We start from the raw sequence: 17,168 nt of genomic DNA on the forward strand, positions 1-17,168 counted from the left end.
TTTGTTCATTGGCTAACGATACGAGCCCCTGACTATCAGTTCACTCTGTGAAAACCGCACATTTATAGCTGTTCCCATTTCCACAACATATGCAGTGCATATTGTAGGTGATTCATCCGGTAAATACTGGATGTAGACAGAGTTCCATATGTTTGATCGTTAGAAATACGATTAATAGTGACAGTTATTTGCCCAGTCCACTTTCTACTCCTGTGACAATGACGCTTCATTTCACGATCCTTCCTTTTTTGGTTGGGGGGGGGGGTCAACCGTCTTCTGGTTCGTTTGATGATGCACACCACGAATTCCTCTCCTACGCTTACCTGATCACCTTATATAGCAACTACATAGAACGCCCTCAGTTATATCTAATGTATATTCCAATTTCACAGCCTTATTTGATCGCAAGTCTTCCAGAGTTCGATTAAACTCTCCCTCGAAAATGGAACCCATATATATTCCACATCGAGTCAAAGTTCTACTTTTATCATGTCAGCGGACAGTTTCTTCACCTTTGTAGAGGCATCCAGCGTTATCCTCAAATGTGTGTAAAATCTTATGGGACTTAACTGCTGAGGTCATCAGTCCCTAAGCTTACACACTAGTTAACCTAAATTATCCTAACATACACGCCCATGCCCGAGGGTGAACTCGAACCTCCGCCGGGACGAGCGGCACAGTCCATGACTGCAGCGCACTCAGACCTCTTGGCTAATCCCGCGCTCGTAATCCTCCCATCTATACTCTCTCTCCACTGCCGTTAACGCTGGAATTCCTCTTGCGCTATTAATGTTCAAGATTTTGCATTTAGTTACCTCGAAAGTTGTTTTGACTAGTCTATATCTGAATCAGACCTTCCAGAGATCCGGAGATCATTTTTTTTCGATCTTTCGTATTTTTCTTGCATCCATTTCGTTTTAGATTTGAAATGGGTCTGCTTCTTCCCATAATTGCACTGACACGTTAAGGTGACACTACTCTGTCACATTCAAAGACACATAGACCCTCACACACACACACACACACACACACACACACACACACACACACGCGCACGCACGCACACACACATCCTCACACGCACAAACGCACAACTCACACATCCCCAGACACACTTCCACATACTGTATGCACAATATGTGATCAAAAGTATCCGGACACCTGGCTAGAAAATGACTTACAAGTTCGTGGCGCCCTCCATCGGTAATGCTGGAATTCAGCATGGTGTTGGCCCACCCTCAGTCTTGATGACAGCTTCCACTCTCGCAGGCATACGTTCAATCAGGAGCTGGAAGGGTTTTTGGGGAAAGACAGCCCGTTCTTCACGGAGTGCTGCACTGAGGAGAGGTATCGATGTTGGTCGGTGAGGCCTGGCACGAAGTCCGCGTTCCGAAACATCCCAAAGATGTTTTATAGGATTCAGGCCGGAACTCCGTGCAGCCCAGTCCCTTAGAGTGATGTTATTGTCGCGTAACCACTCCGCCACAGGCCGTGTATTATGAACAGGTGCTCGATCGTGTTGAAAGATGCAATCACCATCCCGAATTGCTCTTCAATCAAGAAGGTGCTTAAAACATCAATGTGGGCCTGCGCTGTGATAGTGCCACGCAAAACAACAAGGAGTTCAAGCCTCCTCCATGAAAAACACTACCATACCATAACACCACCGCCTCCGAGTTTTACTGTTAGCATTTCACTCGCTGGCAGATGACGTTTACTGGGCATTCACCGTACCCACATCCTGCCATCGGATGGCCATATTGTGTACCGTCATTCGTTACGCCTCACAACGTTTTTCCACTGTTCAAACGTCCAATGTTTACGGTCCTTACACCAAGAGAGGCGCCGACTGGCATTTACTGGCGTGATCTGTGGCTTATGAGCAGCCGATCGACCATGAAATCCAAGTTTTCTCAACTCCCTCGTAACTGTCACAGTACTTGCAGTGGATCCTGATGCAGTTTGTAATTCCTCTGTGATGATATGGATAGATGTCTGCCTATTACACATTACGACCCTCTTCAACTGTCGGCGGTCTCGGTCAGTCAACAGACTGGAAAAACCGTTAAACACAGTACTTAATCTGAGGGGTCTGTAATATAACCTAATTCTTACACATGAATGTAGGACTTCTCGCTGTGTATTGCTAATGATATATGCTCGGGCTTACATCTGGGTTGTTGCGTTAAAAATCCGCGAAGTTCTGATGTCATTCTTATCATCGTCTGGCGAAGTCAGTCGTTTTTGCCAGATGGTGATTAGAACGACTCTCATCGAAACGTCGAGGAATTTGACAGCAGCAACCCGAGTGGGAGCCAGAGAAGGTTTCATCAGCTCTCTTCTTTGTACATATAGGCGTTATTCCTTTTCTCTTACTGGTCTACGATAGTTTGCTATTGTCTGTCACTTATCATCATGTATCTATTCGATTCCAGTGATCCCCGAATGAAGTTTGTAAGTAGGCTGTTTAGTTTTTTTTATTGGTAACGCCACCTCTGTATAAAAATCACTGGCTGTGCTGTGTGCAGTCTGTGTCTAACTTTTTAAGATTTTGTTCCACTGTGTCTAACTTTTGAAGCTTTTGCTGTGTTTGTCTCTGATTTTGTTCCATTGTGTCTAACTGTTGCTGTGTTTGTCTCTGATTTTGTTCCATTGTGTCTAACTTTTCAAGCTTTTGTCCCATTTGTTGCATTAATTGTAATAACAATGCACTGGTGTCTGAAACATGTTCCTCAGTGCTTTTCGGCAGTGAATTTGCACCGGCAACATTCACATTTTGACAAGCGGAAAATGTGTCTTGACTCATTTGAGAAAACGGTGAGGACGCAAAACCTGAATCTACAGTATTTGCAAAATTGTGTCCTGTCATTTCGGATTCCTGAGGCAAGCTGTTGTCGACCGATCGATCGATAATGCTTCCCTGTTCACTATTTGTCTCACTGTCTACGCCATTGTTTGCCGCCCGCTCCATTTCCCCATGCACAGTTACCAAATTACTACTTTGAACGTCTGTTAATTCATTACACAGTGGTGCTGGCAAGCTACGCTCGTCGTCATTATTATTTCTCAGTTTACTTTGGAGCCTAGTGTTACGTTTTTCACACGCCATTATTGTCACAATATTTCACACGATAACACAGAAAAACACAATTTGAAGAGCAAAAATAAGAGAACACATTAACATAGCACTGAAAATAATATCTAGTTAATTGCAAGCGCAGCTGCGAAATACTTGGTGCAAATTAACATGCATGCCACAACAACAATGAAAGACTGCAACTGCAAAGGAGATTCTCTCTATAATTACGCGCTAGCAATAAACAAAAGCTACACTAATTACACAAACTACAAGAAAAAAGCAGAAGATTCCAGTGAGGTATCCTCGGCTAAGGGTCGACATATGAAACGTCCCCTTTGAACAATTTATACAAGACTGTGCTTAAACTGACACACAATATTTTTAGCGCAACGCAATCTGACTTTCAAAAATCCCTACGAAAGAATGGCCCTGACTAACATTAACCTATACAAATCACTTACCTCACCAAAAATCTTAGTTACTCGAACTACTGCAATACAGCGAGCGCCACTACTGCCAGCTAAATAAAAGATTCAAACTACGGAAGGCACTAACTACTGATAGGCATAGTTAGCAAATGAAAGATTTTAATAGAGAACAAACACTGTATTTACCTTAATAGTCATAATATATATGGCAGTTCATGACAGTCTTACAAATTTCAAAACTCCGCCATCTCTCTCCCCACATCCACCACTGCTGGCGGCTCACCTCCAACTGCGCAACGCTACGCGCTGTTCACATCCAGCTGCCGCTGCCCAACACTACAATGGCAGACAACAATGCAACCTAGACACAGACTGCACACAGCACAGCCAGTGATTTTTATACAGAGGTGGCGTTACCAATAAAAAAACCTAAACAGCCTACTTACAAGTTGTGCTGAGCACAGCACATATGCAACTACTCCAACTAATCGCTGATTTTCTGTATAGAAATTCGAAATTCTTCTTTTTGATGTTTCTGACTTTTGGTGAAAGGCACTATACATTTGGTTTAATTGTGGTTATGCAATCTGGTGATAAAAAATATGAGATCGTGTCGGCGTAGGATGATGATGCTAATGATGATGCTTGGTTTGTGGGGTTCTCAACTGCGCGGTCATGAGCGCCCATACAGAATCCCAAATTTTACACATCTAGCCACTGTCACGAATGATAATGATGAAATGATGAGGACAACACAAACACCCAGTCCCCAGGCAGAGAAAATCCCTAACCCAGCCGGGAATCGAACCCGAGACGTCGTGATCCACAAGCAACAACGCTAGCCACTAGACTACGAGCTGTGGACTAAGCGTTGGAAGTCTCCTGCCTCTGTAGCCGTCCATAATTGCAAAAGTATTGCCAGTGCAGCATTTTGTGCACGAACTCATCTCTCAATTATGTCCCATAAATGTTCGATGGGATTCATGTCGGGCGATCTGCGTAGGCAGACCATTCACTCTAACTGTGCAGAACTTTCTTCAAACCAGTCGCGACCAGTTGTGGCCTGGGGACATGGCCCACTGACATCCATAAAAATGTCATCGTCGTTTGGTTGCAAATGGTGTCTAAGTAGTCGAACACAACCATTTCCAGTCAATGAACAATTCAGTGGTACCACCGGACTTAATCCACTCCATGTTGACACAGCCCACGTCATTATGGAGCTACCACTAGGTTGTGTACTACCTTGTTAACAACTTGGGTCCATGGCTTCGCCGGGTCAGCGTCACACTCGAACCTTACCATCAGCTCTTGCCAACTGAAATCGGAACTCTTCTAACCAGAACACAGTTTTCCAGTCATCTAGGGTCGAGCCGATGCGGTCACGAGCCCAGGAGAGGCTCTGCAGGTGATTTCGTGTTGTTAACAATAGCACTCGCGTGGGTCGTGTGTTGTCATAGTCCATTAACGCCATATTTCACCGCACGTTCTTAGCGGGTATGTTTGTCGTACATGGCACATTGATTTCCGCGAACATTTCACGCAATGTTGCTTGTCTGTGAGAACTGACAACTCTACGCAAACACCGCCGCTCTCGGTCGTCAAGTGGAGGCCGTCGGCCACTGCGTTGTCCGTGGTGAGACGTAAAGCCTGAAATGTGGAATTCTCTGCACACTCTTGGCGCTATGGGTCACAGGATACTGAACTCCGTAATGATTATCGAAATGGAATGTTCCATGCGCGTACCTCATTCAGCGTTCAAAGTAAGTTAAGTCCTGTCGTGCTGCCATAATCATGTCGGAAACCTTTTTACATGAATCACTTGAGTGCAAATTACAGCAAACAGACGCTTGAACATACTGTACCGCCAGAGAAGTGTCAGTAGTTCTCAGAAGTATGGTGCGCGTAGTTGTGAGTACATTACCTAAGTTGTTGATGATGATCATCATCATCATCATGATGCTTGGTGTGTGGGGTGCTCAACTGTGCGGTCATCAGGGCCCGTACAAAGTCCCTATTCTTACACAGACCACCTTTTTTGCCAAACTCAATGTAACCACTGTCACGAACATGAAATCATGAGGTCGCAAAGTACTGTTGCCAAGGGATTTCAGATCGATTCCGTATTTCTGGATCTCCGGAAGGCTTTTGACACTGTATCATACAAGCGGCTTGTAGTGAAATTGCATGCTTATAGAATATCGTCTCACTTATGTGACTGGATCTGTGATTTCCTGTCAGAGAGGTCACAGTTCACAGTAACTGACGGAAAGTCATCGAGTAAAACAAAAGTGATTTCTGGCGTTCTCCAAGGTAGTGTTGCTGTTCCTTATCTATATAATTTGGGAGACAATCTGAGCAGCCGTCTTCGGTTGTTTGCAGATGACGCTGTCGTTTATCGACTAATAAAGTCATCAGAAGATCAAAACAAACAGCAAAACGATTTAGAAAATATATCTGAATGGTGTGAAAAATGGCAGTTAAATAACGAAAAGTGTGAGGTCATCCACATGAGTGCTAAAAGGAACTCGTTAAACTTCGGTTACACGATAAATCAGTCTAATCTAAAAGCCGCAAATTCAACTAAATACCCGCGCAGTTGAGCGCCCTACACACTAAGCAACTTAAATTGGTAGGAACACATAGAAAATGTAGTGGGGAAGGCTAACCAAAGATTGCGTTTTATTGGCAGGACACTTAGAAAATGTAACAGACCTACTAAGGAGACTGCCTACACTGCGCTTGTCCGTCCTCTTTTAGAGTTCTGCTGCGCGCTGTGGGATCCTTACAAGATAGGACTGACGGAGTACATCGAAAAAGTTCAAAGAAGGGCAGCACGTTTTGTATTATAGCTAAATATAGGAGAGAGTGTCACAGAAATGATACAGGATTTGGGCTGGACATCGTTAAAACAGTGGCGTTTTTCGTTGCGACAGAATCTTCTCACGAATTTCCAATCACCAACTTTCTCCTCCGAACGCGAAAATATTTTGTTGACACCGACCTACATAGGGAGAACGATCACCACGATAAAATAAGAGAAATCAGAGCTCGTACGGAAAGATATAGGTGTTCGTTCTTTCCGCGAGCTATATGGCATTGGAATAATAGAGAATTCTGAAGCTGGTTCGATGAATCCTTTTTCAGGCACTTAAATACGATTTGCAGAGTATCCATGTAGATGTAGACAACACAAACACCCAGGTCCCGGGCAGAGAAAATCCCCAACCCGGATTTTGTCAGAGCTAAGTCAATTTGAAACTGGGCAAATCGTTGGTGCTCCTATTATGTGTGCTTCCGTAACCAAGATAGCCAAAGTGTCTGGTGTTTGAAGAGGAGCCGTATCGAAGATCTATATCGTGCAAAGGGAAATGCGAAAAAAATATCATTCGAAAAGCCACAACTGGGACGAAAGTGTGTGTTGAGTGATCGTGGCGGACAGTCACTGACACGGCTTGTGGCGAAAAATTAGTGTCAGTATAACTGAAGATCTTAATCGCTATTAATACTTCATATCTTTTTCAAAATATACGCCTCGACGCGTTTCGGATACAGCCATCAAAAGAATTTGTCAGATAAACAGAACAAATGAGAAGTAACATTTTTACGAGAAACACAACATTGTATAAAACGAAATGTAGACATACCACATTTAAAATCTCGATACACAGTATCTCGTCAATTCATACGTGTGTTTGTACCATAAAATAGTGCTGTATAGTGTGGCAGCCTACCAGAAATAACAATCTGTGGTCGTTAGATGGTTTCAAGTACGTCTACAAATTAAGCATACAGTCATTTCAAGACAGTTATGCATAAACGTAATGAACTGGACCTGTCACCTTCTACAGATTGAACCTACAGTCATGTCACAAAAAACTACGAACTATCATTTCGTAAAAGGTATTCTGTACAAACCAAATGGACAATTGTGTTCTTAAAAACAATTCAAGGTGCTGTTGTTATCGTTATTGTTGTTGTGGTCTTCAGTCCTGAGACTGGTTTGATGCAGCTCTCCATGCTACCCTATCCTGTGCAAGCATCTTCATCTTCCAGTACTTACTGCAACCTACATCCTTCTGAATCTGCTTAGTGCATTCATCTCGTGGCCTCCCTCTACGATTTTTATTCTCCACGCTGCCCTCCAATACTAAATTGGTGATCCCTTGATGCCTCAGAACATGTTCTACCAACCGATCCGTTCTTCTAGTCAGGTTGAGCCACAAATTTCTCTTCTCCTCAGTTCTGTTCAGTATCTCCTCATTAGTTACGTGATCTACCCATCTAATCTTCAGCATTCTTCTGTAGCACCACATTTCGAAAGCTTCTATTCCCTTCTTGTCCAAACTATTTATCGTCCTTGTTTCACTTCCATAAATGGCTACACTCCATACAAATACTTTCAGAAACGACTTCCTGACACTTAAATCTATACTCTATGTTAACAAATTTCTCTTATTTAGAAACGATTTCCTTGCCAATGCTAGTCAACATTTTATATCCTCTCTGCTTCAACCATCGTAAGTTGTTTTGCTCCCCAAATAGCAAAACACGTTTACTACTTTAAGAGTCTCATTTCCAAATCTAATTCCCTCAGCATCACCCGATTTCATTCGACTACATTCCATTATCCTCGTTTTGCTTTTGTTAATGTTCATCTTATACCCTTCTTTCAAGACACTGTCCATTCCGTTCAACTGCTCTTCCACGTCTTTTGCTGTCTCTGACAGAATTACAATGTCATTGGCAAACCTCAAAGTTTTTATTTCTTCTCCATGGATTTTAATTTTCTTTTGCTTCCTTTACTGCTAGCTATACAGTTTGAATAACATCGGAGATAGGTTACAACCGTGCCTCACTCCATTCCCAACCACTGCTTCCCTTTCATGCCCCTCGATTTTTATAACCGCCATCTGGTTTCTGTGCTAATGCCTAATAGCCTTTCGCTCCCTGTATTTGATCCCTTCTACCTTCAGAATTCGAAAGAGAGTATTCCAGTCAACATTGTCAAAAGCTTTCGCTAAGTCTACAAATGCTAGAAACGTAGGTTTGCTTTTCCTTAATCTATCTTCTAAGATAAGTCGTAGGGTCAGTATTGCCTCACGTGTTCCAACATTTCTACGGAATCCAAACTGATCTTCCCCGAGGTCGGCTTCTACCAGTTTTTCCAGTCGTCTGTAAAGAATTCGTGTTAGTATTTTGCAGCCGTGACTCATTAAACTAATAGTTCGGTAATTTCCACATGTGTCAATACCTGCTTTCTTTGGGATTGGAATTATTATGTTGTTCTTGAAGACTGAGGGTATTTCGCCTGTCTCATACTTCCTGCTCACCAGATGGTAGAGGTTTGTTAGGGCTGATTCTTCCAAGGCTATCAGTAGTTCTAATGGAATGTTGTCTACTCCCGGGGTCTTGTTTCGACTTAGGTCTTTCAGTGCTCTGTCAAACTCTTCACGCAGTATCATATCTCCCATTCCATCTTCATATACGTCCTCTTCCCATTTCCATAATATTGTCCTCAAGTACATCGCCCTTGTATAGACCCTCTATATACTCCTTCCACCTTTCTGCTTTACCTTCTTTGCTTAGAACTGGGGTTCCATGTGAACTCTTGATGCTCATGCAAATGGTTCTGTTTTCGCCGAAGAGCTCTTTAATTTTCCTGTAGGCGGCGTCTATCTTACCCCTGGTGATATATTCCTCTTCATCCTTACATTTGTCCTCTAGCCATCCCTGCTCAGCCATTTTGCACGTCTTATCGATCTCATTTTTGAGACTTTTGTGTTCCTTTTTGCCTGCTTCATTTACTGCACTTTTACATTTTCTCCTTTCATCAATTAAATTCAATATTTCTTCTGTTACCCAAGGATTTCTACTAGCCCTCGTCTTTTTACCTACTTGATCCTCTGCTGTCCTCACTATTTCATCTCTCAAAGCTACCCATTCTTCTTCTACTGTATTTCTTTCCCCCGTTTTTGTCATTCGTTCCCTAATGCTTGCTCTGAAACTATTTACAACCTCTGGTTCTTTCAGTTTATCCGTTTCATCTTCTTAAATTCCCACCTTTTTGCAGTTTCTTCAGTTTTTGTCTACAGTTCATAACCAATAGATTGTGGTCAGAGGCCACATCTGCCCCTGGAAATGTCTTACAATTTAAAACCTGGTTCGTAAATCTCCGTCATACCATTATATAACCTATCTGAAACCTTCCAGTGTCTCCAGGCCTCTCTCATGTACACAACCTTCTTTCATGATTCTTGAACCAAGTGTTAGCTATGATTAAGTTCTACTCTGTGCAAAATTCTACTAGGCGGCTTCCTCTTTCATTCCTTACCCCAATTCCATATTCACCTACTACTTTTCCTTCTCTTCCTTTTCCTACTATCGAATTCTAGCGACCCATGACTATTAAATTTTCGTCTCCCTTCACTATCTTATTATTATCTCACCGTACATTTCATCAATCTCTTCGTCATCTACGGAGCTAGTTGGCATATAAACTTGTACTACTGTGGTGGGCGTGGGCTTCGTGTCTATCTTCGCTACAATAATGCGTTCACTACGCTGTTTGTAGTAGCTTATCCGCAGTCCCATTTTTTATTCATTATTAAACCTACTCCTGCATTATCCCTGTTGGATTTTGTATTTATACCACTGTATTCACCTGACCAGAAGTCTCGTTACTCCTGCCACCGAACTTCACTTATTCCCATTATATCTAGCTGTAACCCATCCATTTCCCTTTTTAAATTTTCTAACCTACCTGCCCGATTAAGGGATCTGACATTCCACGCTCCGATCCTTAGAACGCCAGTTTTCTTTCTCAAGCTATGCCTTTAAAATTATAGAAGGCAGAGCTTAAGCCTAGATGACGAAACCCTCGTACGTACAATTCTAGTAGGGTGTAAAACAGGACATTTTGTACTTAATATTTTATGTAGTATGCTATTGGATATATCAGACATATTGTCGGTAAAACAGCAAAGTACTGAAAGAAGGGTACGGTTATGCTCATGGTCATCACGCTTGCTTCCCCAGTTGGTGTGTCAAGGACAAAATAAATAAACTGCCATTGTAGATTCAAACATATACACTGAGGTGACAAAAGTCCTAACACAGCGAGATATATATATATATATATATATATATATATATATATATATATATATATATATAGCGTTAGTATCGCTTACATGTCCGCCCCGATAGCTAATGACAGATTGCAGTCCTACGGGCCCGGATTCTATTCCCGCTGGGTCGTGAATTTTCTCCGCTCAGGGACTGGGTGTTGTGCTGTCTCCATCATCATTTCATCCCCATCCGGTGCGCAGGTCGCCCAATGTCGTTTCGAATGTAATAAGCCCTGCCGCGCAAGGGGCCTCAAGGCCAATAACGCCAAACGCTCATTTCATTTCCATCGGTACACGAGGCACAAAAGAGCACTGGACTGGCTGAGCTGTGATTTCTACTCAAGCGATTCATGTGAAAAGGTTTGCCACGTGATTATGAACGCACGATGCGGATTAACAAACAGTGAACGCGGAATGGTGCTTGGAGCTATGGGACATTCCATTTCGGAAATCATTAGGGAACTCAATATTCCGAGAACCACAATGTCAAGAGTGTGCCAAAAATGTCACTTTTCAGGCGTTACCTCTCAGCACGGAAAACCCAGTAGCTAACGCTTTCACTTATCGACCGAAGGCGGTGGTGTTGGTCTAGAGTTGTCAGTGCTAACGGAGAAGGAATACGGTGTGATTCGAATGAAAAACAGCCCACAGTTGCACTAAATTATGTCTATTTTAATCCTTGACCATGGTTTCAGATATAATAATACAGAAGTCATACACACTAATAAATGAAAAACGTCTTAGCCCAGCGGCTGCGTCAAAACCAATAAAATAACTTCAACAGACATAAGCCTGTTTCGAACATAAGTAAAATTACATATGGCACCGTATGTACTCCACCGTATGTCCTACTGCAGTATAACAGAGGTATAACAGAACGACATCACCTGCAACGGCTCTCCTGGGCTCGTGACCATATCGTTTACACTCCAGACGACTGAAAAACCGCGACTTGCTGAAGTGAGTCCCGATTTGAGTTACAAAGAGCTGATGGGAGGGTTCCAATGTGGCGCACACTCCTCGAAGTCATGAACCCAGGTTATCTACAATGCTCTATGCATGCTGGTGGTCGCTTCATAATGATATGGGCTGTGTTTACATGCAATAGACTGGGTCGTTTGATCGAACTGAGCCGATCAGTGATTGAAAATGGTTATATGTGGCTACTGGGACACCATTTGCGCCATTCAACGACTTCATCTTCCCAAGCAATGATGCACCATATCACCGGGCAACAATTAGTTGCAACTGGTTTGAAGAACATTCTGAACAGTTCGAGCGAATTATTTGGCCACCCAGATCGCCCGATGTCAGCCCCATCTAATTGTTATGGGATGTAGCCAAGAGATCAAATGGTTCAAATGGCTCTGAGCACTATGGGACTTAACATCTATGGTCAGCAGTCCCCTAGAACTTAGAACTACTTAAACCTAACTAACCTAAGGACATCACACAACACCCAGTCATCACGAGGCAGGGAAAATCCCTGACCCCGCCGGGAACCGAACCCGGGAACCCGGGCGTGGGAAGCGAGAACGCTACCGCACAGTCAAGAGATCAGTTCGTACACAAAATCCTGCACCGGCAGCACCTTCGCTATATAAGCAGCTTAGCTCAATATTTCTACAGGGAACTTCAAACGGCTTGTTGGGTCCATGAGACGTCCATGTGCTGCACTTCGCGTGCAAAAGGAGGTTCAACACGATATTAGGAGGTATCTTGCGACTTTTTTTCCCTTAAGTGTACTTTTTCAACATCATTGAAGATCTAATAATTGTAATTAACTATTGCACAACCTATAAATTATGACTTCCTCTGAATGAAATGTAGAGTAGTAGAGTAGTAAACTGTACGTACTATGTTTTAGTAGCAACGTAATATTTCACCCCACTTTAATATTCTAGGTGTTAATATAGCTATATTGCAACTTCTTCTTGTTTTCGTGAGTTGATTATGGTAATAATGACATTGCCATTAAAATACTTAGCAAGGGTATTAACTCGTTAACATAGAAAGAGCTGTCGGCTTCGGACTCGTCGCCGTCTTTCGGCTGTCGTGTTTAGTTGTGGCCACGCCTGCCACGGCCAGTGGGCAGCGCAGTCGGTGGACGGCAGACGAGCGACATCCTGGGGTCAGCCAGCCGCATTAGCGAGTCTTGGGCAATAGCAAAGTAACCAACGAAGTCTGAAATAATTTTGTTCATTAAGAAGCCCCTGTTGCAGTGAATAAAGTTTATATTTTCCTCTAATTCGAGTGCTTATAAAATAAACTGCCGAGACTAACAGATTTGGTGTTGGCCAAACGGGCAGGAACCTTGTAGTTCGATGTAGAGAGCAGCCATGTGATCAGAGCAACAGTGCTCTCGGTAGTCATCTCAACACCGGTAAACATGAAATAATTTAGAAATTTTACACAAGGCACCCAAAAGCTACACCCTAAACGCATTAGAAGAAATGGAAATATTTGCCCATGGTAATGAGCTCTTTGCAGGTATTTCATAACCAGTACATCACATCAACATTTGTTGCTTCTGCTGCATTAGAAGGAATCTGATTGCCGTACACGTATGCTGAGGGATACTGTTGCACCGTGGCTATAGCTACGAAATATCTTTGCTTAGCGACTGAGGTAATCTCACGTTCCGAGAACAAAATGTTTATAAAAATTCTGAACTTACCAATGGAAGGCCTGATAACTGAGGCGGGTAGTCCAGCAGCGTGAGTGCATATTACATCCTCGGCGACTGCTTTTGTGAAGGTATAAGTGTTGGGCCAGTCACCCAATATCCTGAAACACAGATTCATTCATAAATATGCTGCTAATTCTGCCGCTGAATTTAGACAAATCTTCCGAATGAGATATTTTAGCAGGACTCCATCACAAGTAATGACGCTGGATAAGTAGTACATACTAAATACAAATATTAAAAAAGTTTTGCATCACCCCAGTTCCCAGAACTGATGAAGACAGACATTGACTGTGGATACTGTATCACAGACACAGTCCCTTTGACTGTTCAGAGATGTCAGTAAACACTCCAATAACGTAAACAACCATCCATGAGCAGCGCCTATTGCACGGAGGGGTCAGACAACCGATCAGTTCCAGTCATTCCCCCAGGAAGGAAGTACATGCTTCGTGTTCTATGTAGTTCAACCATGCCTTGACGGTCAATACCGCGGTTCGATCACGTCCGCATTGTTACTTTGTGCCAGGGGCGGCTCTCAACAAGGGAAGTGTTCAGGCATCTCGGAATGAACCAAAGCGATGTTGTTCTGACATTGAAGAGATACAGAGAGACAGGAACCGTGGATGACAAGCCTTGCTCAGGCCACCCAAGGGCTACTACTGCCGTGGATGACCACTACCTACGGATTGTGGCTCGGAAGAACCCTGACAGCAACTCCATCATATTAAATAATGCTTTTCATGCAGCCACAGGACGTCGTGTTACTACTCAAACTGTGCGTCATACGCTGCATGATGCTCCACTCCCGACGTCCGTGGCGAGGTCCATCTTTGCAAGCACGACACCATGCAGTGCGGTACAGATGGGCCCAACATCATGCCGAATGGACCTGTCAGGATTGGCATCACGTTCTCTCACCTCTGAGTGTCGCATATGCCTTCAACCAGACAATCGTCGGAGACGTGTTTAGAGGTAACCCGGTCAGGCTGAACGCCTTAGACACACTGTCCAGCGAGTGCAGCAAGGTTCGATGCTGTTTTGGGGTGGCATTATTTGTGGCCGACGTATGCCGTTGGTGGTCATGGAAGGCGCCGTAACGGCTGTACGATACGTGAATGCCACCTTCTGACCGATAGTGCAACCATATCGGCAGGATATTGGCGGGGCATTCGTCTTCATGGACGACAATTCGTGCCCCCATCGTGAAATCTTGTGTGTGACTTCCTTCAGGATAACGACATCGCTCGACTAGAGTGGCCAGCATGTTATCCAGACATGAACCTTATCTAACATGCCTGGGATAGGTTGAAAAGGGCTGTTTATCGACGTCGTGACCCACTAACCATTCTGACGGATCTACGCCGAATCGCCGTTGAGGAGTGGGACAGTCTGGACCAACAGTGCCTTGCTGAACTTGTGGATAGTATGCCACATACATCAATGAAAGAGGTAATAGAGGTACCGGTATGTCCAGTAATCTGGACCACCGCCTCTGAAGGTGTCGCTGTATGGTGGAACAAAATGCAATGTGTTGTTTTCATGAGCAGTAAAAAGGGCAGAAATGACGGTTATGTTGATCAGTATTCAAGTTTTCTGTATAGGTTCCGGATCTCTCAGACCGAGGTGATGCAGAAGTTTTTTTGATGTGTATAAGTAGCAATATACCTCACTCCTGGAATAAATCCGAACAGACAGTATTTAGAACATGTAATTAGTCCTGTACACATGTGGACCGTGTTGTCACTGTGCTACACGTGTTCAAAACTTAAGGACGAAATTAGCTTTCACATGATGCCCACAAACATGCCTCTATGAAACTTGGAACACACTGTTGCAGTGTAGACTGAGATGGCGAAAGTCATGGGATACCTCCTAATATCGTGTCAGACATCCTACCGTCCAGCAGTGTAAATCTGAATGACTGTCGAGTTCCTGTGGATGAAGTAAGACTCCTTACACAAGTCAGAAACCTGTGCCTTTGTCTTCAACAGACCTATTTCAAAGAGACTTATACTCCTGGGTTTTCAGCTGCCAATGAATGACGACCTCAATCAGGAGTGGGCAAAAGGTTGTGTGAACCTAGTTGTCAACGACGAATCCAACTCGTTGCTGCTCTTCCTCAACACCAAGCACACAGCCATGCCGTTAGAGTAGATTCTCTTTACCTCAATAGATTAAAAATCTCAAAGTCCTGCTCAGACACACATACAGTGGATGCAATAGTCCCTGTGTCTTATAGGATGACAAGAGGCTCATTATATTCCCCCCCCCCCCCCTCAAATGACTACACAGTGCCTTAGCTTTCGGTGATCTTCTTATGCAGTTATCCCATCCATTCATCCTTTGTGGAGACTTTCATACGCGTAATGTACTATGGGACTGTTGAGAATCTCATTTCGTGAGCATTATCTGCCATAGATCCACAGAAGAGACAGATGCTTCAGTAGCTGAATTAGTGTCTTTATTTTTTTTTAAAAAAAAAAATCTCACGGGATAGATAGATAGATCCACGAAATGATGTCCTCGCTGATACTGCTTAGCGGGCAAGTGGTCGATAATATGCACTTCAGTGACCACTTCTCCAACTACATGCATCTAGGAGAGGAAACGGTGCCAGAATGTAGGTTGCTAAAGTGCATATTCAGAAAGATTAACTGCTGTGAAAGCGCGGAAGAATTACCGGACTTGTTGAGCAGTTCAAAATATAGACTTAGAGTAAAATGAAGACAGACAAAAATAATGAGATGTAACAGAAATGAGATTAAAGGTAAATTTAACATCAAATTGAGGATCACGCAGTGCTACCTTCCCACGTGAAAGAATATTATTATTTTCGCTATCGCTGTAATAAAAACTGGCAGCATGGTGCATACAGCAAATGCAAAAGAAAAAAATTTCCTTAAAGGCTCTTTTCTCTATGAGTACAGTTGTGTAGTTTAGGACTGACTATGGGCTAGTAAACACTTCTGACAACCCTTACTAGAGCAGAAATTTCCGGAAGTTAATCACTCACAGAGGCAGTAACTGCGCCAGTTGCTCGTCGCCCATGATGTTGAGCAGCTTCAGTAGCTCTTCAGCATTCAGTGCTGGGGGATAGAACTCCTCATCAATTTCATCCCTTGGGGCATTCGAATATGCCGTTGACATGTAGACAAAAGCCTGCAACCAAGAAATTATGGTAAATATCTCGCATGCCTTTGAGAATGTTATAGGAGAAGTTCCTGGAAATGTGTAGACTAACAAGGGAACCTCCCCATCGCACCTCCCTCAGATTTAGTTATGAGTTGGCACAGTGGATAGGCCTTGAAACACTCAACACAGATCAATCGAGAAAACAGGAAGAAGTTGTGTGGAGCTATGAAAAAATAAGTAAAATATACAAACTGAGTAATCCATGCGCAGCATATGCAACAAGGAGAATGCGAGTTCAGAAGCTCCGTGGTCCCGTGGTTAGCGTGAGCAGCTGCGGAACAAGAAGTCCTTGGTTCAAGTCTTCCCTCGAGTGAAAAGTTTATTTTTTTATTTTCAGACAATTATGAAAGTTCGGGCACTCACACATAATCTTCGCTCTCCAAAATTCCAGGACATGTTCAGATTTGCTTGGAGATATGCAGTATTTGACGATCTACACACGTAAAAATTTGAAAACGTTAAAAACATATGTTTTGACAGAGCACAGGGAAAACTGTGTGACTGTGAAACTGTTGCATTCATTTGTTGCAGTTTATGTGATAAACTCTTATGTTTTCATCACTTTTTTGGGAGTGATTATCACATCCACAAGAAAACCTAAATCGGGCAAGGTAGAAGAATCTTTTTACCCATTCGCCAAGTGTACAAGT

The 17,168-nt window shown here is 43.2% G+C and overlaps 1 protein-coding gene across 2 annotated transcripts in view; it reads right to left on the bottom strand.

Annotated features, from left to right (window-relative positions):
* The window catches only part of LOC124711729 (fatty acyl-CoA reductase 1-like), a 158,109-nt gene that overhangs the window by 86,977 nt on the left and 53,964 nt on the right, over positions 1-17,168 (bottom strand). For both annotated transcript variants that reach the window (XM_047241937.1, XM_047241938.1), the window contains exons 4-5: positions 16,340-16,485; positions 13,315-13,424 (exon numbers count right to left, since the gene is read on the bottom strand). In XM_047241937.1, the coding sequence (XP_047097893.1) occupies positions 13,315-13,424; positions 16,340-16,485 (256 nt within the window). The remainder of the gene's footprint in view (positions 1-13,314; positions 13,425-16,339; positions 16,486-17,168) is intronic.

The sequence above is a fragment of the Schistocerca piceifrons genome, chromosome 8 (assembly GCF_021461385.2).
Source record: "Schistocerca piceifrons isolate TAMUIC-IGC-003096 chromosome 8, iqSchPice1.1, whole genome shotgun sequence".
NCBI classification, from domain to species: domain Eukaryota; kingdom Metazoa; phylum Arthropoda; class Insecta; order Orthoptera; family Acrididae; genus Schistocerca; species Schistocerca piceifrons.